The sequence below is a fragment of the Hippoglossus hippoglossus genome, chromosome 15 (assembly GCF_009819705.1).
Source record: "Hippoglossus hippoglossus isolate fHipHip1 chromosome 15, fHipHip1.pri, whole genome shotgun sequence".
NCBI lineage: Eukaryota > Metazoa > Chordata > Actinopteri > Pleuronectiformes > Pleuronectidae > Hippoglossus > Hippoglossus hippoglossus.
Genome location: NC_047165.1, coordinates 11556957 through 11582581, shown reverse-complemented (window position 1 = coordinate 11582581; position 25625 = coordinate 11556957). Strand labels below are relative to the sequence as shown.

The window sequence follows — 25625 nt, the reverse complement described above, 5'->3', positions numbered from 1 at the left end:
AAGTCACAGATAGATATTTTTTCCAACTCTGCTTATTTAATTAAATATAATTCAGTTCACTGACTGTTTCTTTCTTTCTCTCTCTCCCTCTCTCTTTCAGAGTAAGAAACACGCCAACAAGGTGCGTCTCTTCTACATGCTTCACCCTGAAGACGGAGGACCGCCGTCCAAGAGGCTGAGGCCAGATAACCCAGTATGCATCTCACTGAGTGTGTGCCTCTGTGTTTGTGTTGCATAACATACAAAGTTGATTCCCTTTTCTCACCTCATATTAACATATTTAACTTGATTGCAGTTTTGTAAGATTCATTCATTCAGAAATCTCCGTCTGTTTTTCTGTTTCTGTCTTTTGATTTAACAAACTCTCACCCGATCGACTCCAGACTTGTCAGGTGCATTTCACTGCAGTGTTTTATTAGACGAGCGGTTCTCTGGGTCCAAACCTAAACCCCATTTATTTTAAACTGCTACTTGTTTTCATGGATGCAGATCATAAAAGCTGACTTGACTCAGTCTAATCTTCTAATCGGCCTGCTCGTTCTTAAGCTTGCCCATAGCAGTCAAATGCTCATGGGAATATTTCTTTGATCCATTGTGTGCAATAATTCTCCCAAGAGACATTGTGCCTTGGCTGTGGTGTTTCTGGTGAAGGGGAGGCAGATGCCCCAGGACTGCTTTATATCTGACTGTTGTGGGCTATGGCGAGGGAGGTCAGTGCTGTGCTTGTGTTTGTGTGTCTGTCTGCATAGATGTGTGTCTGTCTGCGGGTGTGTGTGTATGTGTGGTGTAGACAGGCCTTTGTGTCTGTGTATTTCTAGGTTTCTAGGATCCTGTTTCGCAAATGGAGCAAATGCTGAGGATGCAACTGCAGACAAAATTTTGACTTGCGTTTGTGGGTCTTTGAGTGTGTGTGTGTGTGTGCGCGTTTTACGATTGTACACAGCATGCCCTATTCATCTGGCTTGGCTAAATCCCACTACACACAGACACACAGAGAATACATACATTACACAAGCTGAGGACACAGCTGGTGTAAGAATAGTTTATCAAACCAACTGACAAACCAAGCTGTGCCAGAAAGAGAGAGGGAACGAGAGAGAGAGAGAGAGAGAGAGAGAGAGAGAGAGAGAGAGAGAGAGAGCGAGAGAGAGAGCGAGAGAGAGGAGGAGGGGGGGCTTCTCCTAAAACAGGGCCACAGCCAAGACCTCGGGCCCTGGTGCAATTACCTGAGAGCAGCACTGACTCTCTGTCCCCCACTGACAGCAGCTTCATAATCAAAACTAAGGCAATAAAACGTTTGCAGCCATCCTCGTTCTGAGCAAAGTTAAGGATTTATTTTGTTTCCTTCAATTAAATCCAGCAAAGCTAAAGCATAAAGACAGATCTGGATTAACAGACCTATAACAAGCATGAAGCTGTACTGGGTTACTGCTTTAGACCAGACATGTTGAGAGATTGATATGGTTTGTTTTTTGTGATAACTTGACTTGGTCGTTTTTATGTTTTACTGACCTGAACATCCCAGTGTCCGTGGATGTTTTAATGTTAGCCTAGATTTTAACGATTCAAGTGGTGGTGTCATCACCCACAGAAAAGATTAGATCAGTCCTAAATCGTCGGACATTAGGATCTGGGTTAGAACATGTTCCGTGTTGTTTGACCAGGTCGGAAGTGTTTACAGCTGCTCCTGAAGGCCACAGATGTGTCAGAGAGGGCAGAGATACATGAGGAATCGGGTACATTTTTAGACACTGGCTCCTGGAAGACACTTTTTTTGGTGCATAAAACTTGTACACAACAAAAGTTACAGAAATAGAAGTTGAAATTCTACGAGCGGCCTCACCTCTGCAGACGCAGACGCTGGCTGCTGGAGGTGGGTGGGGATGTCAGACTGTTGGTTTCAGAGAGCTGCAGCAATACTGGTTTTAGTTGTGTGGGTTTCCCAAGCTGCTCGATCACCCAATTAACAGTTGTGATGAAGCAGCTTGAGCTAATTTTAAATGAATATTAAAAATTAAGCAATAAACATTTGTAAATCATCACACTGAGCCACAGAAACTGCAGCTGCCACATGAAAACTGGACCAACCGGAAATCTAATACATAACTGAATAATTTCTTACCGTCAGACTCTTGAAATTAGCGCATGCTGACTGTTGAACCTTGATTCAAGTTGTACAAAAAATAAATGGAAAAAAGGTAAAGCGTGCACACACTTGTGAAACAGGCATGTCAAAGGCACGTGGGTTTACCAACACACTCGCATGCTGTAGAAATACACACACCTGCGTCTCCATCTGTCTCCCTAAGTGAATAAGACATGACTCAGCCCTCCTGGCTTTCACCTCATATGGGACACTGAACACACACACACACACACACACACACACACACACACACACACACACACACACACACACACACACACACACACACACACACACACACACACACACACACACACACACACACACACACACACACACACACACACACACACACACACACACACACCTCATCTGCCACACTGTGACGCACCGTGAGCGCCACAGCTAGCACTTTGCTCATAACCTTTCACACCGAGATGTGACATTGATTATCTGACAGTGCTGGAAAACCAATATAAGAAGCCACAGTTCTTAAGAGACAACAATTTCACCGTTCAATTTGCGGTAAACTCTTCTACTTTATTTTTTTCACCCAGGGGAAGTTTTGTACATCTTGTCCCTGAACTACATCTCAACGTTTTGCCCTTAGGTTCTCATAGTGATTGACATGGTGCCGTCCAGTGGGAACAGCAGAGAGAGGTTGTTTTTTTTTGCCCAGTGAATGAAATGCCAGCGTCTACGCAGAGTAAAATGCCATGCCTTGAGGTTTGTGTGTTTGTGTGTGAAAGTAGGTCATAAAGGTGCTCCCAGATGAAAGGGGAGGGGGCCTGATCCATTTTTCTTCCGCTATTCTCCGCCCTGCTCTCTCTCTCTCTCTCTCCATCTCTCAATGTCTGCATTTTTCTATCTTCTCGAAAAGGGCAAGAGATAACAAGATGCAATTTTTCCAAGACCTCTAAAGCATTATTTGCACTGTCGCTCCTTTCAATTTACAATTTACTTTGAGCGCTCCTTCAAACTAAAAAAAAATGAGAGTGTCTGTTTCCCCCTGTGCTGCTCCGTGTGTATATTTAGCAATGTTTCCCACAGCGTCTCGACACCGAGCGGAGGGAGAAGTGAGGAGGAGCGGAGAGAAAGCGAAACAGAAGGAGAGGCAGATAAACAGCTAATTAGGAGGCTATTGTTAGGCGCATGAGCGTGATGAAGCCACCCAAACAAAAAAAATATCCTGCGATACAGACATCACTGTCAGGTGGCGGATAAACAGGTATACGTGCAGCATGTGCGCGCGCAAACGGAAACACACAACAATTAGGTCACATGCAAATCAAGTCTCAACAGATGTGTGAGGTGCGACAGGTAGAGGTGGCGGTGAGGAAGACCGAGGTAGGAATCAGCGGCGTCAGGATATGGAGGAAGAACAGTGAGTCAGAGACGCCCTTCGTTGTTAAAAGTGGTTCAGTGGAGTGGCATCTGTAATGAGCTGACAATTATTCACACGTCAGTCACGCACAAGACTGTTTAAAAACTTTCCATGCACAGTCACTGAAATCCCTCGTGTAACATCTGTCACCGAGCGGAAGGATCTGCGTTGTCGTCCCCCTTCAAGTACGTCTCTGTGTTTCAGACTCCGCCTCGTATACTGCTCAGCGGGTTCTGACAGGTGAGATCACTGCGGGCTGCCACAGAGCATCATCTCAGCCTCTTTGTCCTCATTAAAATAAAACAACAGTGGAGTCGTGGGACAATATTTCCCTGTTCTTGATTTTCCACATCCTTGTACAACAAGATTTTGGGTAGGACGAGATCTCAAGAGCGTTGCAGAGGGAAGAGGAGAAGCAGAAAAAAGGAGGCGAAGGGCAAAGTGGAGGGAAAGAACAATATGGGATGAGTAGTGAAGGAGAAAAGAGGAGGAGCAGGAAGTTCACTTTAGAGAGGAGGTGGAACAGAATGAGGAGAGATGGAAATGAGGGGCAAACATGGGCGAGAGAGGGATGGAGTGAAGGAGTGTATAAAGCTTTTTATCTGAGGAGAGGAGAGGAGGCATTTTGTATTTTGATCATGAATAGGGTTGGGTATCGTTTGGTGTTTTTCCAATACCAGTGGTAAATTAATACTTATAAACAGTTCCGGTGCCTTAACGGTGTCAGAACTGTTACATTTTTCTCACAAAAAGCAAAAGGTGAAGCGATGGTCGACAAAAGTTTTTTAGATTACAAATTGGAAATGAAACTTCAAACGAAAAGGTTATTCAAATATACAAATATAAATAAGGGCAAGGGATTTTGTTATTGACACAACAAAATCACACAACAAATAAACCACAATATTATATGACTACAAAAATATAATACTAAAACGTTGCCGGCCAAGAAGGATTTCCTTAACCAACCCTATTGATGAATAAAGACTGAATAGAGATAATTCGTTTTTTGGCTTTACATTCAAACACACTTACATATTAAAACAAATATATCCACACACTTTCTTTCTCATCTTTCTTTGGCTTCATTCTTAATGCGCTAATAGAGCACAATGAAAACTGGATTTGGGAGTGAGGGAGTCTGGGAGAGTTCAGAGCGAACCTTAACCATGACAGCAGGGACAGACACGGGGGAGGAGAGGAGGCGAGGCGGGAGAGGGGGGAGGAGGACAGGGGGTGGCGAGGGCCTGCCAATACAGATAAATATTTCATCCCACAACACACAGAGTCACTGAGACTGGTGCCCAGAGGGTGAGGGAGGACGCAGGAGGGGGGGCAGAGAGAGGAAAAAAGGCTGAGAGAGAGGGGAGGGCGAAAAAAAGCGAAGAGAAGGAGTGAGTGAGAAAAAGAGAGATAAGAGAGAGAGAGAGAGAGAGAGAGAGAGGGGACAGCTGAGAGACAAAGCTAAGCCTGGAAGGTAAAGGTGTCCTTAACTCTCACATCCACTGTCCATGATGCTAACCAGGGCTGACATAACACACACACACACACACACACACACACACACACACACACACACACACACACACACACACACACACACACACACACACACACACACACACACACACACACACACACACACACACACACACACACACACACTTATAGATACACACAGCACACACCCACTCAGATATGGTGTCGCAGACACTTTTCTATTATTGTCCTCTCTCTCTCTCTACCGAACACTGGGGTTGCTCTCCAACTCGATTTGACACCTGGACTAGGGAGAGCGCTGGTGTGAATAGATATAAAAAAGAAAAACAGCGAGAGATAACGGAGGTGGAAAGAGAGAATTAAAGGCTGGGTGAGCAGACAGTGAAAAGGTGGAGGCTCGGTGTGAGCAGCGAGAAGAAGAAAAGAAAGAAGCTGTGAAAGAATTTAAGGTTTCACAGACAAAAACAAATAAGACGCAGTTATATATCTGATCCATTCTTTTGTTTTTTTCTGTTGTCCTTATTTCTATATATTAAAGTATAAGACCGGCCTTATATATGTATAATATTTCATTTCAAAGCCATAGAAATAAATATGGTAAATGGACTTTATTCATATATAGCTTTTCCAGTCTTATCGACCACTTGATTCACTTGCAGCACAAGTCACATTCACCCATTCACACACACACTCGGCACAGCTGCCAGGGGCTGTTTGGGCTTCAGTATCTTCACATTGACACTTCGGAATGCAGACTGGAGGAGCCAGGGATCGAACCACCGCTCTTCGGGGTTAAAAGGTCTCCTGAGCCACAGCTGCCCGCAACAACCTCCACTTCTTTAACAAGGCTGCCCACAAAAATGTGGAACCAGGCAGCAGAGGCATAAACACAAAGCTGATAGTTTGGCCTGAATTCCAGACGTTTAGGTGAACGTCTATTGGTCTTTAGTTTAAGAGGGATTTATAAGACTTGTTGGAAAGCTCATATTAAGTGGTCAACCTGTCTTTCATCTTCTGTGCTGTGTTTATGGGAAAACACTGGTGTCCCTGTAGCTTTATGCAGATCTCTCTTCTTTGATATTACAGACCAAAAACTGTCATTTGTCTGCATGTGTGCACGTTACTCCAGCTTTTTGTGCCAAGCTTTACAGGGATGTGCCACAGTTCCATCAATCATTACTGGTATTTTAATTTTCTAAAAATGACTGGATCAGAGTAATTTTCCTGACACACAGCAAGTGTATTTCAATATATTGATGGGTAGAACCAAACAGAAGCAGCTAGAGAGATAGAGGAATATTGTTGAGTGTGTCCTCTTGTCTATTTGCTGTGCGAGCGTGTGTGTTTGTGCATTTGTGTCAATCCGGCAGTTGTTCTTATTGTTTGCGTTCCCCTCTTCTGTGGGGAGCGACTCCTCCTCATTAGTAATGAACCAGCAGCAGAGAAAGGGCAAAGGCCAGGTCTGAGCCCAGAGAGGGAAGATGAATATTTGATCTGCCCTCTCTTTGCTTTTGTGTGTTCGTGTGCATTAGAAAGACACAAAGCCCAGCAGGGTCAGCGCAAAGAGGACATCTTTCCATTTCTTGTCTCCGCACTTTCCTCTTCTCACCTTCGCCTCGCCACGCGTCTCTTTTCACATCATTCCCCTTCCTTCGCCACAACTCTCTTTCCTTTTCACCTCCCTTACCCTCTCCTCCCCCGTGGTCTATTTTTCTCTCATGACACCTCTCCCCCCTCCGCTGCTCTGTTTTACCATGTCTCCCCTCTTCCCTGCTTCTAGGACTGTGCGGAAACAGAGGTGGACAGGAACAAGTGCTGTACCTTGTGTAACATGTTCTTCACCTCCGCCATCGTGGCCCAGTCACACTACCAGGGTAAAACCCACGCCAAGAGAGTGCGCCTGGTGCTGGGGGAGCCGCCCACCCTACCCACAGGGATGACCAGCCCTACAAACACAGGTATCTCCCACATTCTGCCCCTCTTGCTTTCTGGGTTTGGTTTTAGCAACAAGGTTAAATTCACAATTAAACAAGCATTTTTGCTGTGCCCAGGCTCCAGCTCTCTCGCCTGAATGTTCCGGACATTTTCCTGTTGTTGTTGCGTTCTCGATATATGAAAGGCAAACTTCGAAAAATGTCCAAACACAATTTTGTTAACATTTTCCAAAGTTTATGTCTGTAATGAATTCCTCTCACAGCAGCTACAGAAGTCAAGGGTGTGAGTTGGTGCCTGTTGAGTTTTGGGAACCAAAGAGAAGAGCTATAAATCAGACTTGACAAGCTTAACATTGACTATCCTACAATCAGCCCTATTGATAATCCATACGTCTATGGGATTCCAATCTTGATGTTGCTCACAGAGCTTGTTCTCACTAAAGACCAGGGTGATCAACACCCACCTTTGCCTGCACACGCCGGTGTAATCCATGCATTCATTTTTAACGACAAGTATCTCTGCACTGGGAACTATTCTTAGTTCAAAGCATATATTTTTTTATCTGAAGTGGATTTGGAAAGCTTTAGTCATGCTTCAGTCAAAATGTCTAGCCTGGGTGTCAGAGGAATAGTGTGTGTGGAAATGCTAACATGCCCGAGGCGCAAGAAGTAACTTTGAAGGTGAAGCGCACAGACAGCCTTTCATTTACAAAGGTCTAGTGATTAAAAAAAGAAATATCCTGAACAAATCAAGACAACCCCAGACTGAATTTTGTCCATGCTCATGATTGTTTAAGTTTAGCGTTTCTTAAGTGTCTGCTGGTGAGTCGTCTCCAGGGGAGCTTTACATAATGTGATTCAAATTGGATTCAAAGTGAAAATTCACAGAGCTACAAACGCACAATCGCTCCAAAATGGAGTGTTATAAACGAGCCCCTGAGTGACTTTTCCTAAACTTTGGCCTACTTTGGAAAAAGTGTCACTTCTGCGCAGCCGTTGCCGTGGAGTTTATGCGGTTTTGTGACAGTGGGACCTGGAGGAAAAGAAACAAGAGAGCGAGAACAAGGAGAGAGAAAAGAGTGACCTGGGAGAGAAGAGAAGGAGATTTCAGGAGCGATTAAAGTCAAAAGTAGCCTTCATGATCACTCCGAGATGAGCGCACCGCAGAAGATGCACAGTCGAGCTGACAGGCCTGCTCGCGCACAGGCACAGAAACATGCACACACAATCATCGGGAATATACATAAGCAGGATGACTGATGCACGCATATTCACATGGACACTGGAGAAACACATTTGCACACCACACTGTGAGGAAGCAGAAAGCAAGGGCCATGTGTGGTGGAGAAGCCCTCCAGAGGTGGAGAGCTGAGACTCTACCTTTGTTCCCTCCCCTTTCGCACATCACACACAGACGCACAACACCACCTCCTTGTACGGCTCACACACACTGCCTGTGCCCCACTCCGTGAAAAACACTTACTTCTGCTCCAATGTGCAGAGATCACAGTCATGAGGGAAAAAAAGGGTGGGAGAGGAGAAAATACATCAGAGTATCAGTCACTGCACGTGTTGTCCCACAGAGCTGTCAGAGCTCAGGAACTTACACACTTACACACACACACACACACACACTTACACACACACACACACACACACACACACACACACACACACACACACACACACACACACACACACACACACACACACACACACACACACACACACACACACACACACACACACACCAGAGATTTTAGGACGGCGTCGTCTTTCAAATTAACAGCGGCAAAATGAAATGACAGCGAAAGAGTCACGGGTGTTGGAGTTTTGTAAGTGAGATGATGGAGAGGCAAACACAAGCAGCGGGGAAAGTGAGTGGGTGTGGTTGGTGAGATGAGCCCAGACACAGCCATAGATACAGTAACTATGTGAACCGAGCCGTCAAGGTATGAGCAACCAATCAGCTCACAGGGCTTAGGTCAATTCAACACACATACACACACTCAAAAAAAAACACACCTCGCACTCCGGGTCACTGGTCAACAATCCACATGCAGGCTCGTCAGTTGTAACCAGAGAGCTGATGTTTGTTGTGAAAGAACAGATATGACTCATTTCAACTTAAAAGCTTGTGTGAGTGGGCTTTTGTTCGTGGTATGAAATAACTAAAGGTGGGATATTGTGACTGTGTATAGTCGGTATAACTCTAAAGTCATTCACACGTTGTAGATGAAAATCGGCATTTGGGCTTGCCATCTGGCATTAGAAGGTTTCGCACACAGTCTGGCTGTGGACCAAACCCCCCCCCCCCGTGTTCAAACAAACAGTTTGAGCTGAGATGATTTCTTCGGTACGCGTACTGTACCTTAAACACACACACACACACGCAAGCAGCCTATTCTGGAGCTTCATTCATCAGCACGCAAGCCTTCACACATTTCTCTGGGGTGGATTATACATTCAATCTGCCACCCAAACACCCACACGCATACACAAACAGACGTACCACACGCACGCCATCGTGCCGGCATGAGCCACAAACCGTGTCCTGTGGACATGTCAGTGGCTCTTGGCTATTAATGGGCAATCACCATGGTAACCGGCGTCATGTCACAAGTAGCAGGTCACCTGGAGAGGAGAGGAGGAACAACAAAATAGGGAAGGAGATGAGAGGTGGAGCAGAAAGTCGGCGGTGGAATAGAACGAGGAGAGATGGGAATGAGGGGCAAAAATAGGAGGAAAGGAGAGGATCTATGTTCCACAGATGTGACCTGCAAAAATCAGTTGTTCTTTGTTCTTAGTCTAGATTAGTACGATCTAAAACCTAAAGCTGTCAAATGTGTGAAATCACGTATTGGAAATTGTTAATGTAACTTTGTTTTTTTTTAAAAAGCATTTTATGTCATTAAACCTGATTTACATTGTTAATACACTGCCTCTATCTCTTGTATCCTCTCTTTCTCCTTCCACAATGCCTCACCCCTTCTCTTCTTACTTCCCTCCAGATTCCTCCCCTTCCACACCGCTGCCCCCAGACCCCGCCGCGTGTCCGCCTCCTTCCCCAGCCCTGCCCTGGCCCGCGGCGGTGGTCGGCGGAAACGGCGGGAGAGAGGCCGGGAAGTACTGCTGCCTGTGCGGAGCCTGGTTCAACAACCCGCTGATGGCCCAGCAGCACTACGAGGGCAAGAAGCACCGCAGGAACGCAGCCAGGGCACGTCTCCTGGAGCAGCTAGCGGGCAGCCTGGATGCCACGGAGAGCACAGGTCAGCCTCTTGGCCCCCGAGCCCGACACAAGTGCCAAGTGAAGGGCAGCAGGGGTGTTACGACTTTATACGAGGAAAGACGATAAGGGGGGATCACACAAGATCTGAGGCACTGAGGGTGGACTGAAGTGTTCATATGCCTTTCAATGTGGTGTACTTTTCACAGGTTTATACTGAGGTAAGCCACCACACTTATTTACAGATACAATTAGAACCATCAGATTAGCCTTGAATATCTAGTGTAAGTAGTGTCCTACATCTGTCGGTGAAATAAGCCTTTGAGTTAAACTGTATAATATCAGTTGTGGCTCTGAAGTAGCTCTGCCATGTTGGAGAAAACTACTCAAGTGTCATCACCCAGATATCTTGTGTTGGGCTTGGAAGCCATTATTAGAAAGCCTACATTAGAAACTTGATGTGTAGCTTGAAAGACGAGGGCAACGCTCCAGCTAATGTGGGGCCAAAATAAAGACTATCAAGTTGCGTTTTTTGTAATTGGAGGAGCTAGGGCCTTTGGAGCTTGACCCACACTTGAGACAGCAGAGACTAAGTCAGGCTCTCTGCTGAATCCACTGTGAAGACATTTTTTACCATCCTCACACATTACACCTGAACACCATTAGGAGACTAGAGTCTGTCTCATTCCACACATACTCACTTCTCTCCAAGCAAAACCCAAGGTCAGGCTATAGGTAAAGGGCCAACTAGCAGTACATTGTAGCGTCTACACTCGTGAACTTTCATACTTAATTCAGATTGCATATTTAGACTTAACTATCCAATAGGATGCGAACACCTACATGTAACATAGACAGTGACAGCAATTCTAGCCTTTCGAGGATGTGCTGTTGGAATGGGTGACGCAGGGTGAAGGAGATATATTGGGATGCTGTGGGAGACATCTTCAGACATTGGGGGGGACAATTGCTCATGTTACTCTGTTGGCGTTGGTATATTGTTCCACCTTCCGTCTCTCCCTAATTAAAAAGGTGTGTCTCAGTCCAAGTTAAATTTGGGAAATTTGCCACAGTCCAACCTTTCCTTGTGAGTCATTTGGGGTCACGCTGTGGACTGTGACCCCCACAGACATCTAAGATCTCAGCAGTCTCCTCATATTACAGTATAGGGCTCACACTTGTCAGTGAGAACATTACTATGTGTAAAAGTGTCAAAGTTACACGACCTCTCCTGGCATGCAACCATAATTAAGAGCAAGTACACCCCTAATTGGCATCACATTGCACACTGATAATTCTGGTGAGGGATGAAAGACGAGTCCCACACAGAATGATCAGGAACTGAAATGACTGAACTTCTACACCCAGCTGTTGTGGCTCAGGAGGTAGAGTGGGTTACCCACTAACCAGGTCGGTAGTTTGATCCCTGGCGCCTCCAGATGCATTCCAAACTCTCAAGATAAGACACTGAACCCCCAAATTTCCCCTGATGAAACGAATCGGTGAATGCAACTTCTATTGTAAAGCAGACGATCAGACTGGAAAAAAAATCTAAATGAATACAGTGAATTAACTAAGAATAAGAAGACACTGTTAACGAGTTAATTTCTGGCAGTAGGATATTCTAATGAAACTATTAATAGTATTTGGTACAGAAAGTCTGTTTCCCCTTCCTGTTCCTACAAGAAATTCCGTCCAATATCATCCAATAGTGCTGCCACACTCAGCCCGACATGTGCACAAGTGCCACACAGCACCTCGACTGCACACATGCGCACGTTTTTGACATACTTCCACGGCGCAGCACACACATGCAAAACCTCGGTGAGCCGAAGCCGTGCCGTTCTCTGTGTGCTCAAGGTGCCATGACACAAACCATTATCTCAAGAAGCCAATCATATTAAAAGCATGAGTCACGTTGCCGCCTCCACTGGCTCAGAGGCTTAAAGTGGTGTCATGTTGAATATCGTCCTCCATCCAAACACTGTGACCCAGATCCCACAACCTCCGAATTTGACTCCAAATCTCAGCAGCTCTTCAGAACGCACTGAGAATTGTGACTGTATGGTAGTAATATACAGTATATTTAGAATTTGGATTGTTCTTGTGGTTTAATACAGGATCTTTGTACTCAGCGAGGAGTGATGATGCTCTACAGCAAAAACTCTCTCCCGTCTTCTTTCGAGGGCGACCAACTGGTCTACGATTCCTAAGTGAGCTCGCTGCTGACACGCTCCATCATATGTGCCATCAATCAAGTGTTCGTTCCAGCGCCTTCGGTTGGAAACACTTTGTTCATCCCAGTACAGCTCCATTGTCTGTACTCGTTTGTTGTACGGCTAGAGACGGTTCCATAGGTGCAAGATTCACGCATCTGATTGGCTTTTATCGCCCCCTCAGGTGTGAAGTCACAGGTGATTTAGGTGTACGGGGGGGGGGGGGGGGGGTCGAAGGCGAGGTGGCAGCTGAGAAAAGAGAGAGGGAAGGAGGAGAGATGAGGAATTCAGCCTCAGTCATGTGCAGATTCATCTCCGTCCTTTTGTCCACCTTTTTCTTATTGGGTTTTCTCTCAGCATTCAGTTTCCAATTTCCACCACACCTTTCTCCCTGCTACTCTGTCTTCTGTGAGTCTGTGTGTGTGTGTGTGTGTGTGTGTGTGTGTGTGTGTGTGTGTGTGTGAGTGTGTGTGTGTGTGTGTGTGTGTGTGCGCCGCGCACCATAAGGGGCTCCGATCTCTCGTCATGTCTCATCTGTCATCCTCATTAGCTCCCCATGAGACACAGGTGAATTATTTACACACCAATATTCCCCCTCTCTCCAAACCAGGGCTACACAGTCTGCTTCGCTGTGTTGTCCGGTTGTGTCTGGTTCTATTGATGACGCTGACCTTTACCTGTGCTTTATTTGTCTTTGTCTTTCTATCCTCTGCCCCTCCCTTTAACACTCTCACCAAAATGTATCACGAATTCCCCCTGACAATTTTATTGTCAACGTTTCTTACTCTTGGATTGTTCTGGTGTAATTACGCAGACAGGGCACAGGGGAGAATGTCGTTATTTTTCCGTGGCTAGGAGCCAGACGAAACCCTTGGAGATGGATTACAGACAAGGGCGAGGTAGTTGGAGTGGGGGGTAGCTACTGACGCGGGATGGAGCCCAGCTGACTCGGCTGTGTCTTTACATAAATCACTACAGGGGTAGAAACCCCTCAAGACAGAGCCGGTGCATTGTCTCTTCTCTCTGGAGACTCAGCAGAGACTCAGAGGCAGTGAGATAAGTGTCTAGGATCGTAGTGTGTGTGTGGGGTTGTATGTGTGGATGTGTGGATGTGTGTGTGTGTGTGTGTGTGTGTGTGTGTGTGTGTGTGTGTGTGTGTGTGTGTGTGTGTGTGTGTGTGTGAGAGGACCCAAGAGAGGGTGAAGTACCAAAGCAGAGAAAATTGTGTGTAATTGATTGCGGTGCCTGAGTTGGGAGACAGAGCTGACCTCCTCTCCCATGAGACAGCAACCACTGTGGCACAGTTGCACACGCAAGCCCCCACACACACAGACATAATGTAGGCAGTGCAGATCCATGAACGTAGTAGCCACATATGAACTAGGTCTGGTTTTGAGACTCAACACGTTTTGACTGCCAACTGAAATGTGTCTATAACATCAGTATTAACAGTTATTTTTAATTAGACATTCTTTGATTTAAGTCAGTTCCTCTCATGGAGCATTTTAGTATCTTTTGGTTTGTTTCACGACTGACCAATATCCTCCCTGGAGAGTTGGTGGAGACCAAACACAGAGCTGAAATACAGTGACTGTTAAACTTGCATTCATCAAATTTACGAGAAACATAACATAAATAGCATTGTGTTCCCCAAATCCACTTAATAAAGTTAAGCTGTAAAAAAGGTTTTATTGTTTCAATGTTGATGGAATAAGAATTATACCATATTTAGTTCAATAAAAATGGTTAAAGCATGTTCATATTTCTCAAACTAAGGTATATTATTAGTCCCAGAACTCATATTGGCACTGCTGGTATTGAGCATGTTCAACTACCGTCAAGAATTATTCATTATTTGAGGATAAACAGCATAGAAGAAACTGTTGCCCTGAAAATATGGTAATTTGAAGTAGCTCAGAGATATTTTGTTTCCTGTGGACGATTTTTTTTTTGCCTAAAACAGATGGTCTTTCCAATTACTGTCAGATTCGTTACAAAACTAATTAGTCCCTCTAAGTTTGTTGGTTGGTAAAACTCCACCTGGACTGACTCTCACCCGACGCTCAGCCCCTCTCTTCAATGCTATTTGTGATATATTCCTGCGAGACGTAGAGTCGAGCTTGTGCTGCAGACTGTTGGTTTTGATTGCATCTCGATGGGCTTCTGTTTGGATCCCGTTCCTTTTGAATCTTGCAAGGCGCAGAATAAAATAATGGTGCACCGCGGCACAAGGACTCTGTGGGAAGTGTGAATAAAATTACAAATGAAAACCTTACACTGACGTTCTCGGTTACAGCCAGCCCCATAGGAAGGAGGCGGAAAATAAAGAGGAAACAACCTTGAAATTACCCATTTGTAAGTTGATGTTCATCTGCGGTTCTAACAATGTGCTTAAGCCTCATTTCCTCCCTCGGCGATCATGACGCATCCCCAGTATTTAAACAACAATGTTACCGCAATGCTACATTTCACAACCGTGAGGGCTGACCTCTACCTGACAAACCCCGATAAAAGACAGGGCAGTTAGAGCTCGGCAGAGGAGAGAACGGAAGGAGCCGTGAACGTCACAATATAAATGGATCATTAATGTTGTTTGAAATATACAAGACTCTGAAACCACAGGAAGATCTAAAAATGTATTTTTTGTAATAGACTATAATTTTGTAGCCCATTACTTTATTTGGACAAGTGAGGCGTCTTCATACCAGGGGTGCTACCAATTGCCAGGAGTCACTATATAACAGCCACGACCAGCTCCACACCCACTACCTTAGCTCATCCCTTCTTTTCTCACCCCATCGTTTGTGTCTCGCTGGCATCTATTTGTGTAATTAACAAGGCTTAGAACTCCCTCACAAATACTGCTCGTGCTCACCAAATAAAAACCCACAATCACAACTGTGCCCTGCGTGCTGTCGCTCGCCTTGCACACACACTTTTCCCGCATGCAATTAACACATGCAGGAAAAGTGCCCACACAGTTTCTGCGCTGAGCCCATACAGGGCACCGAGTGGTCTGATGCCAGAGCTGTTTTATTAACAAAACACAAGTGTATGTGCATGTGGCCGTGTTTGTGTATTGTGTGTTCAAAGGGTTGGCACACACTCCCACAATCTGGCACGGACACAAGCTGCAGCATATTGTACATCAGCGTTACTCGGCCAGGCAGCGGGGAGGTGACATCAATCAGGCTAAAAGCAGGGAAGCTGCCTTTGTGTGCGCACACATACGCACATGGCACATAAAACACAATCGCATACACAAGAATAGACTTCTTTGTTTAATCCTCGCGGCAGTATAGAATTACCGGAAGAGAGAAAAGGAAAGAAAATGAGAAAGAGACTTATCGCTCCTTTCTTTTCCGAATCACCTCTTCTTCAATTAATAGCCTTTTCATTATGAGAGAACAGATGTAATGACATTTTGGTTCGAGAGGACATACTTTTCTCTCCCTTTCACACACACAGACTCGCTTCCTCTCTATCTCATAATAGATGCAAAATACCAACATTTAAGTGAAAGCGGTGCTTACTGCAGGCGACCGGTTCCGTCATGGCTTTCTTGTAAATGACTACTTGTCCTTAATCACCCCTGAAACAGACAGAGCAGCTCTGTCTGACAACAGGGAGTAGATAAGCCACATTATGCAGCTCCGGCCCCAGTGTAAATGACCTCCCACCACTCCTAACAATATTACAACTTCATCTCCCAACATACTTCACCAATTACTGCCGCGGAAGGTCAAAAGGTGATGGAACACGCAGACGACTCATAGATCTCAAAGACGGTAATGGCTGCAGAGGAAAGGGCACCCGCACACAAGAGAGCACACCTGATTTCAGACGCAGCGCACGCCGACAATTACACGTTCACAACTTTCTAATAAAAGAGGAGGAAATCCGACGAGCTGTTAACTAGTTAACTTAGGTGCGGGGAAAGGGCACCGCCAGCACCACACCTCTAATCGCCTGTTAAACCGACATGTACCCGGTCGACCAATCACGCTCCGGTGAGCCACCCTTTCCCTTCCCTTGAGAAAGAGAAAAGATGACAAGAAAAAGAAGAAGAGAAGAAGAAAATAAGGAAACAAAAGGACCTACACACATCTGTTCATCTTCCTGCCCTTATCCCTACCCTTATCCTTCCCTCATCCATACCCCTCCTCCATTCATCCTCCTTCCGTCATCCCTTCCCCCCTCCATTCATCCTCCTTCGATCAACCCTCTATTTCCCTTCCCTATTCCTACCTTCATCCTCCTTTCCTCATCTCAACCCTCCTCCATTCATCCTCCTTCCCCCTACCTCCATCCTCCTTCACTCAACCCTTCATTCTACTCCCCTATTCCTACCTTTATTCATTCATCCTCCTACCCTCATCCCTTCATCCTCCTTCCCCCATCCATTCATCTTCCTTCCCCAACCACATCCCTTCATCCTCTTTGCCTCATACCTACCCTCATTCCTTTATTCTCCTTCCCTCATCACTACCCTTATCTCTCCATCCTCCTTCCCTCATCACTACCCTTATCTCTCCATCCTCCTTCCCTCAACAGCATCCATTTATCTGACTTCCCTCAAACCTACCCACACCCCTTCTTCCTGCATCCCTTCATATTCAGTTTGGCGGATACCCCTTGCATGTTTTGTTATAGGTACTGTCCCCAGTGTGCCCTCCCAGACCAGCATTTTCCATTCACTATATCAGGTTCCCTTTAAACCTTTAAACCCCATATTGTTGGGGTGTGGTCCCTGCAGGTGGAATAACCCTTAACAGTCAAGTTTGTTCGTCACTGATCTGAGTAAAACTCTGCAGTGACACTTCAACACGGAGCAAAATGTGACAAAAATAGCACTTTATTTAATTTGTGACAGAATCCAGAGCCAACGTGTCTTGTTGCCGCCTGCCTTACCCTCATTGACACAGAGCATTTCCTCTGCCCTTGGAAGAGAAAGACTATTTTAAATTCAGGGCTGTAGTCGTCACAAGTGAAAGCGGGTGTTTTTCTAGGGGGTGGACACACTTCATGTTTTCTATGGTCATTAAACCCCGGGATGCATTTGGATCACTCCTACAGAGTGACAACTCATTATCCCCAACATACATCTGTCTCCTCTCCATCTTTTTTTATTCACGTCTTACTTTTCTCCAGAAATTTCCTTTCACTCATTCCGTCTATCGACCCCCACCCCATCCCCCACCCCGCCCCTCGGTCGCACTTCACCCCTCAGTATCTCCGTCCTCATCCATCTATTTTTGGGTGTTCATCTCGACCACCTGCAAACCCTCCAATTAGTTCACATCTGTGTCTGAGCTGCACAATTTCAAGCAGCGCACATTCACCAATACAATACGAATGTGCGTGCATGCACAGCCCTATACAGTGCTGCAGTGTTCTTTTCTTACCCCCCCCCCCCCGCGTCCTAATTCTTCTCGCCCTCTTGAAATCTAGCTTTTCAATAAGGCACCAAGGCACCTACACACACACACACACACACACACACACACACACACACACACACACACACACACACACACAGGCAGTGATCTAAGGATCTAAAAATGTAACTGGCTTTCTGCTAATGATTCGTCTAATCAAATGCACTCTAATTAGGAAAATTACTCTGCACTGTGCCGTGTAAAAATAAGACTGTTATTTAGTGTCAGTTCAGTTTCTTATTGTTCCTCACATTGGCCTCAGTGCTACAGCTGCTGCTGCTACAGCTGCTGCTGCTGATGATCCAGATGATGATGATGACAGCTTTTAAGAGTTTTTTTATGAACCATGCTATTATGAGAGTGCCCTCACGGTCTCTACTGTACCTGTGTGTCTGTCTCTCTCCAGGGCTGCGCAGTAGTTACTCCTGCAGCGTCTGCAGTGTCGTCCTCAACTCCATCGAACAGTACCACGCACACCTCCAGGGCTCCAAGCACCAGAACAAGTGAGTAGGACAATGATGGATGAACGGATGATCAATCAAACCCTAGGAAAGAGAGACAGCTTGTTACTTTCCGAAACAGACAATCTAACAAACAAGCCCCGCTCACAGGCCAGGTGTACAGGGGGTGTGACAGAAGGTGGACTCTGAGTGCAGCATGATGATACCCCTGAGGAAAGTGTGCAATCTTATCAACATTTTTATCTCCCTTCAGCTAAAGTATATTTGCAGCTTGAATAATTCTAAGCAGCCTTAACAACTGTATGTTAGAAGGAAGCCATTGCGAGTGCTTTCATTTGTATTTGACAAACAATCCAGTAAGGGTGTTGTCAAAGCATAGCGACACAACTTGAAGTAGATACTGTTCGTAATAAAATTTGAAATTCAGTAGGTTCATAATGCACATATGCATTAAGCCATGTAAAGAGGTGTGGAGCAGCCTGGGGCAGCATTAAGGAAACAGGGTTATTTATTATAGAGCACAATGAGGTTTGGACATTTTCACCACAGAGTTTAGAGAATGTAATCACAGCCAATGTTTCCACCAGCAGGAAGAAAGTGTGTGATGGACCCATTACATTTCATGCATTTACAATGGGATGGCTGTGAGCGTGGTTACAGGCAGTGTAGTCATGTGTGTCTGTGTGTGCGTCTATACTGTGCATGTATAAGTCTCTTTCTATTTAAAGTGACATAAGGGGAATTAAGTGTGCTATGGAGTGTTTGTCTGATAAAAGGCTGCTTGAGGATGTAATTTGGTTGCCGAGGCAGTTTCTTGTTCCCTTTTTGTCTTTTTTTAAAAGAGTTGTGTCTCCTCAGCTGAAACAGTCGTATTTATCCACCCTGGAGCAAAACTTGTCAGGGCTGCACACACACACACCAAACTTCTGCAAACAAGTTAACTCTGAGACAGAGAGTGGTGGGTGTATTGTGAAAAACACTAGGGCAACAACAAGGATGAGAAATGCAGAGAGGGGAGGAGGAGGGGACGAAAACAGAAAGTAAATGAAAAGCATCCGAATGGTGATGCAGACTGCGCTTGTGCTCTATACCCCAAGCAATACTAATAGAAATGGTAATGTCATTGTGATGTCATTTATAATAATGTTATGTGATGTTGCAAAAGCTCCCATTTTGTAACCAATAACAAAGATGCCATTGTCATTCCTACCGTATGATCACAAATTATTTTTTTTAAGCTTTAGGGCGTGTTTTTAGTTCCAGAGGTGCAGAGATACCTCATAAAATCAATATTTGAACTGTGCATGACGTCATTTTGTGACATCTTCATGATCTCACTTATCATATGATGATATATGATCAATATAAGCTTTAGATTGTCTCTGCAGATTTATTATTTGTACAGACATCTTGGGAAAAGTATAATCTGGAGATAACTTCCCAAGAAATAATCCCACCAAGTTCTGCGAAAGATTTTGTACGCGCGTGTGTGTGCGCGTGCGTGTGTGTGTGTGTCAATAATGACGAGAAAATCTATCATTTCAAGTATCAAGACTCATTATTTCCAGAAGAAGAGATTTGTTGATCTTTCCAAACTTTTAGAAATCAAGGTCTGTATCTTAAAACAAGTCAGATCACTGCACTAAACTCACTGGACGACAAGCACACTGAACAAAGGTAATTAGGGTGATTTGTATTTTTAATCTAGTTTTTAATTACAGAAATGCACGGCTCTATTTAAAATGGTCTTTTATGGTTCACATCAAAGAACTGACAAATAAAATGTATGTACATGACTGGCACTAAAGCTGCAGATGAGGCACAGAGGTGAGTGTGGTTGGGGCGCACTGTAATTCACCAAAGGGAACATTTAGTGAGTGAGAGTGGTATCATTCTATTCAGAGAGCTTCTGTAGAGGTGCGGAGGTAACAGCTTAAGTCAGTACAAGAGAAACGGAAGGTGGCTTGATGATAAAAGGTCCTTGATGCTGATGATTTCTTTCCACAGAATCTGGCAGGTGTACAGGTTCCATATGTAACTCCATCATTATGTCTCATTCTATTTCTAGGTGAAACTTAAGGTCACAGAATTGATGTTTGCAATGTCCAAGGCAGTTTTCATTGACACTGAGCAAGAAACTGAACACCTAATAAAACTTTCTCTTATTCAAAGTCAGCTTGGGTCAGTGCATCAGCGTAATTTTAGAACATATCTGCACACAAGCTGTAAATCAAGGGGAAACAGGAGGCTCACAAATCTCCCCTTCTGTTAGTTTTACTGGCACATTGTGGAAAAGAGGGCAGACACACTGAGCAAGTGATGTTTAGGAGAGAGTAAGCAAGACTAATAGACACAAGAGACATTGCTGTATACACCGCAGACACAGAGAGACAGATGGGAAGAGAGATGCAGAGAGACAGGAAGACATAGAGAGATTGAGAAAGAGGCACAAATGGCCAGAGATAGACTGGGATCCAATCGATAAGGACGTATTGGAGACAGAAATGTGCAACAAGCAGGAGGAAGCAAAAACAAAACAGCACAAGAGAGAAACCCTCCTCACATTGTCCTGAGAAAGAACCAGAGAGATGACGAGCAGATGTGTGGAGGCCGCTGAGGTGAGGCCAGTGTTGCTGACAGCTACAGGGCTGTAGTGCTCAGGATGAAGAGGACGGATGGATGGATGGATGGACGGATGGATGGATGGATGGATGGATGGATGGATGGATGGATGGAGGAGGGTGAGGGACAGGGTGGTGTTACAGAGAGGTCTGTGAAGAGAAAAGGAGGAAGTTCATTGAGTGTAGCTACAATAACAACAAAGTTCTCACACACACACACACACACACACAAACAGATTTTACGTCTTCATAAGATTGTTGCGTTTCCAGTGCAATAGTTTACAAAAACAACTTTTGCTTAAATGCATAATGCAAATGTTATTTAACTGTTTTGTTTTTATTCTGACGTTGACTTTTTCTCAGATGTTAGTACGATTGGTTTCGGAAACGTTACTTTTAATTAACACACACTTTTATGAAAAATAAAATAGCTGCACTTTCATACAGTTTACTGGGAATAAGTGATGAAGCATTTTTGTGACTAATGATGTAAGACTCATGTTTCAAATCTAGTTATAGACACATTTATTTATATGTATATGTATACTAGCAGAATAGTAATTTTATCATTTGCTTGACAAAACATGGAACTTCCTATTCTTTATTTCAGTACTGCAGTATGAAGGATTGAGGTTATTTCCCTGAAGCAGCGTCTGCACGATTGCATACATACAGACTTTGTGCATTAGGTGTGAAAAGGTCCACGAGAGAGCCCTCAAAGCACGAGCGGATGTGAAGTGTGTGAGTGAACACTGGTTCTGGAAGTAGAGCTTTGCCAGCTCAGTTGCGCTGTGGTATCGATCCTCTGGGAAACAGAACAAGAACAAAGGTTCCATCTCATCGACCTCATTTCCTCTGCCTTCACCCAGTCACTCAGGTGAAACATAATACAGGTACATGAGTGTTTGTCAGAGACTATCGCTCCCTCTCACATTCACGTACTCCATCTATTCGTACTTCAAAGTGCATTATATTTCCTCCTTTGGCACATTGTAGTGGTATGAACACATCATAAGCACATGTCAATATTCTGCTGACATGCAAGTAAAATCATAAAACACACAAAGTAACACTGCATCACAAATATGAGACAAGAAAACATCTAAGGCCAGTTTAAAAGTAAGAGCATGTATTTACTCATGTTTAGTTGTGTGTATGTTAATGTGCATTAAAGTAGAAATGTGTGCGAGTACTTATTGAAGAGGCGGCTATGAAAATTATTTATCTCTCTGGGTTGTTTACAGGGTGGATGCTGCTTAGCAAAAGTGACGTAGCATCTTCCACCTTAACTCAGTGTGTGTGTGTGTGTGTGTGTGTGTGTGTGTGTGTGTGTGTGTGTGTGTGTTCATATCTTTTGTGTGTTGCATGAGTATACTTTCACACTCGGGATGAGCTTTGGCCCGGTAAGGAGCTTTCTGGAGGAGACTGAGGCACGGCTGCCAGCGGCTGGGGATTAGCTCTCACCGAAGAAACGTCCATGAAAAGAGTGTGCGTGTGTGTGTTGCGTGGCATTAGGAATGTGTCAACATAAAACAACAACAGATTTCTCTGTTCTTTAAACAGCTGGATGCATCTGGCGGCCAGCGTCCCTTATCTATACCGTGCATCTGCTTCATACACAGTCAGCTGCAGGTCATTTGAAATGGTGCAGACTTCCCACAGTCGACTAGCTGCTGTAATTGGAGCTGTACAGGATGATAACGGCACAGATATAACTAGATAAACTTGGCAGAAGACTTTTACAGTTTACTGTATGTTGCAATTAAGCCAGTGCACTTAGTTGGCCGGCAGACAGTAGCAGGGGGGGGGGCAGCAGACTGAGCTAACAACACAGACGAACATTAAATTCCCATGTTGGTTCTTGGCTCGAGCGCTCTCGAATACTAGTTATTTGTTTTACACGGTAAATATGTAGATGGAAAGTTTGCAGGAAGGCAACACAAACAAAGATGAAGGGGAATGAACGTGGGACAGAAAGGAGCTGACTCTTCTGTCACATCGACATGGGGGTTTTAGTATGAAAAGCCTGATACCAGAAAACCGTACTTAACAAATTGAGTCACAGACTGGTCCCTACAACCTTACATATACATATAGAAGGTATATAATTCAAAATGTAATAAGACATTGGCCTCCATGTTGTTTTTTGCATAAACTATTCATACATTGAATTTAAACAGACATGAGATTTGGTTACATCACATAGTTCCATTGTTGCACTTACAGTAAACCCTATTGTGTTAGGGTAGGCTCGTAGACTGTATATAAAGATGGACGACGCGTCTCCACCTCCTCCCACTATCCAGAATTAAAGCCAAATTATCTTACACATTTGGAGCCAGGGTCTGCTCAGTAGTGATCGGGGGATGGAGCCGCAGTAGCGAAGTCTTGCATATAAACGTGCTTGAAATATCATGAGCCAGTCTCAAAACCATAACACTTTAACTTACTGGATAAAAAAACACTTGGAAAAACATCCGTGTGATAAGAACTAAAGTGACAGAAACCATCTTTGAAAATTTTTATTTGTAATGTCACTTATTATTTTAGTCCACGTCCTATCCATTAACACGGAGAAGGTGGGGATTTGTAAGCGAAACTGCAGCCAGCCACCAGGTGACAATTGAGGTGTTTTTGCCTCGGGGAGCAGTCATGTTGTCAATCTTTATATACAATCTAGAGATGAACAGGAAAGAAGAGAGAAACCAAAGAAACCAACATATTTGTGAAAACTTCTGTGTTGGGTTGAACTTTCAGAACGATATATCATTTCCATTAAAGAAAGTAAACATTAAATAAAAAAATGTATAACAACATTTCATGAATCCTTATAATGAAAATCTTGAATAATAAATGTTGTTCTGAAACATTTGCCTGGAGGTATATGTAAATAATATATTGTTTTTCTTGAATGCAATCCCTCAAATCTATTTAATGAAGAGTTTTCACAAGGATATGTAAATGTTTTAACAAAGTCTTAATCAAAACTGACTGTAACAGCAATTATAGAGCTACTGTGCAGTACATTTTTAAAAAATTGACCTCACCGCGTCAATAACATTTATGTAATGCAATCGCTCTGCGTGAATCTGCCACTGGTGCCAATAATATCTGCTTATTGGCATGTTGATTCATCAGTCAGGCTTCATCATATAGATCCTGCACTACCTGCTTCAACCCTGTTCTTCTTATTATTATTAATATCCAGTGGTCTGAACCCGAAAAAGTGCTGTTAAGGAGCCCGCACAGCCACAGCGTAGAATAACCTCAAGGCTATGATGGCTTTTATGCAACAATTACCAGCAAATTTATTCTGCCTGAAAGGTTTTTGTCCAAGTATACTTGCATTAAAATAAAGAGCCTAATTAGCTCCTTGGAGTCCAAAAGAGAAAACAAAGCAAACTGTAAAGTGCGTGATACTTGATGGGAAGTGTCAGCACGGTTGTATCTCTGACCGATGACGCTGTGTGGCTTTAACTAGCCGTATAATATTATTCATGTTCCCATCGCTCACAAGGATCGTGTGGTCCTTTTTTTTTTTTTTTCGTTGTTGAAGTCCGACCTCGGGCCTGCCTTTGTTTGCGCCTGTGTATGACTGTGTGATGTTGACGCTGATGCTAGTGCAGGGCCCAAGGGTATAATGGCGAGGTTGGGGACAATCCATTTAGCCTACTCACCCTGGTAATTATTCAGCATCGGTATCACGGAGGACACATACAAAATAAACTAATGCACATTTAGGAGGGGAGGGCGCACGGAGCAAGAGGGAGGGTGGCAACGAGTGTAAGAGATTACAGTGCTTCAGTGTAAAGTAACTGAATGCAAATGGTTGAGCCATCGACCTGCTGATGGAGCAGCATGTACGTGTGTGTGTGTGTGTGTGTGACGGTCTAAATATGTGTGTGTGTGTGCATCCTCTCCCTGCTGTAGGCAAGTTGAAAGGTTATTTCAGGACTGTCCCTGGTTAACTTTCCTCACACAGGGCTTCTCTGTCACACTTGAACACACAGATATACATATACACACACACGCACACGCACACGCAGCCTCATGCTGTAGGCTGCCCTCTTTTACCCCATAGGCACTTGTCCTTGTCTTCCCTCACACCTTCTGCCCAAAAAACCCAAACAAAAAATCACACAAACACGTTTTGTGTCTCTTTCCACACACACACACACACGTACACACACTCATGCGCACACAGCCCAGAGCGTCACTGCCTCTGATGTTAATAAGGTAAGGGGTTGGGTGGGGGACTCATAGCTTGGCTCCCTTAGCAACTGCTACTGCCAGACTACGTTTACCTTGCGCGCACACACAGCATTCCAAGGTGACCTTCACATCCCCGCCAACACTTCTCTCTCGGACACACAGATCCGTGCTCTCTCTCTCTGCCCTCACACACATTCTCTTCCTCGAACATCTTGCGTCCCACATATGAGGCGCTGGGACAGATTATTGGATTAGTGTATTAACAACCCCCTTCACTCAGAGACAATGACCTTTTTTTCACCGCTACTTCTGTCTCACCGTCTATTTCCCTGCTTTCCACTTTCCTTGGCTCTTTCACCTTTCCTGCCCTCATTCTACTATTCATCTTTTACCTCCTACATCAAGGACCGGCTGCAATTGTTAACTGAACAATGCATGTACTAATAATAGCAATATGTGTGACTGTGTGCAGTGTTAATATACCAGT

The 25625-nt window shown here is 44.5% G+C and overlaps 2 protein-coding genes across 2 annotated transcripts in view; one reads left to right on the top strand and one right to left on the bottom strand.

Moving 5' to 3' along the window:
* golga7bb (golgin A7 family, member Bb) overlaps nt 1–25625 on the bottom strand; it is a 172580-nt gene that overhangs the window by 111118 nt on the left and 35837 nt on the right. The window lies entirely within an intron of this gene.
* zgc:171482 (zinc finger protein) overlaps nt 1–25625 on the top strand; it is a 52143-nt gene that overhangs the window by 21255 nt on the left and 5263 nt on the right. The window contains exons 3-6 of the mRNA XM_034608360.1: nt 101–193; nt 6811–6988; nt 9976–10233; nt 18251–18347. Of these exons, the coding sequence (XP_034464251.1) occupies nt 101–193; nt 6811–6988; nt 9976–10233; nt 18251–18347 (626 nt within the window). The remainder of the gene's footprint in view (nt 1–100; nt 194–6810; nt 6989–9975; nt 10234–18250; nt 18348–25625) is intronic.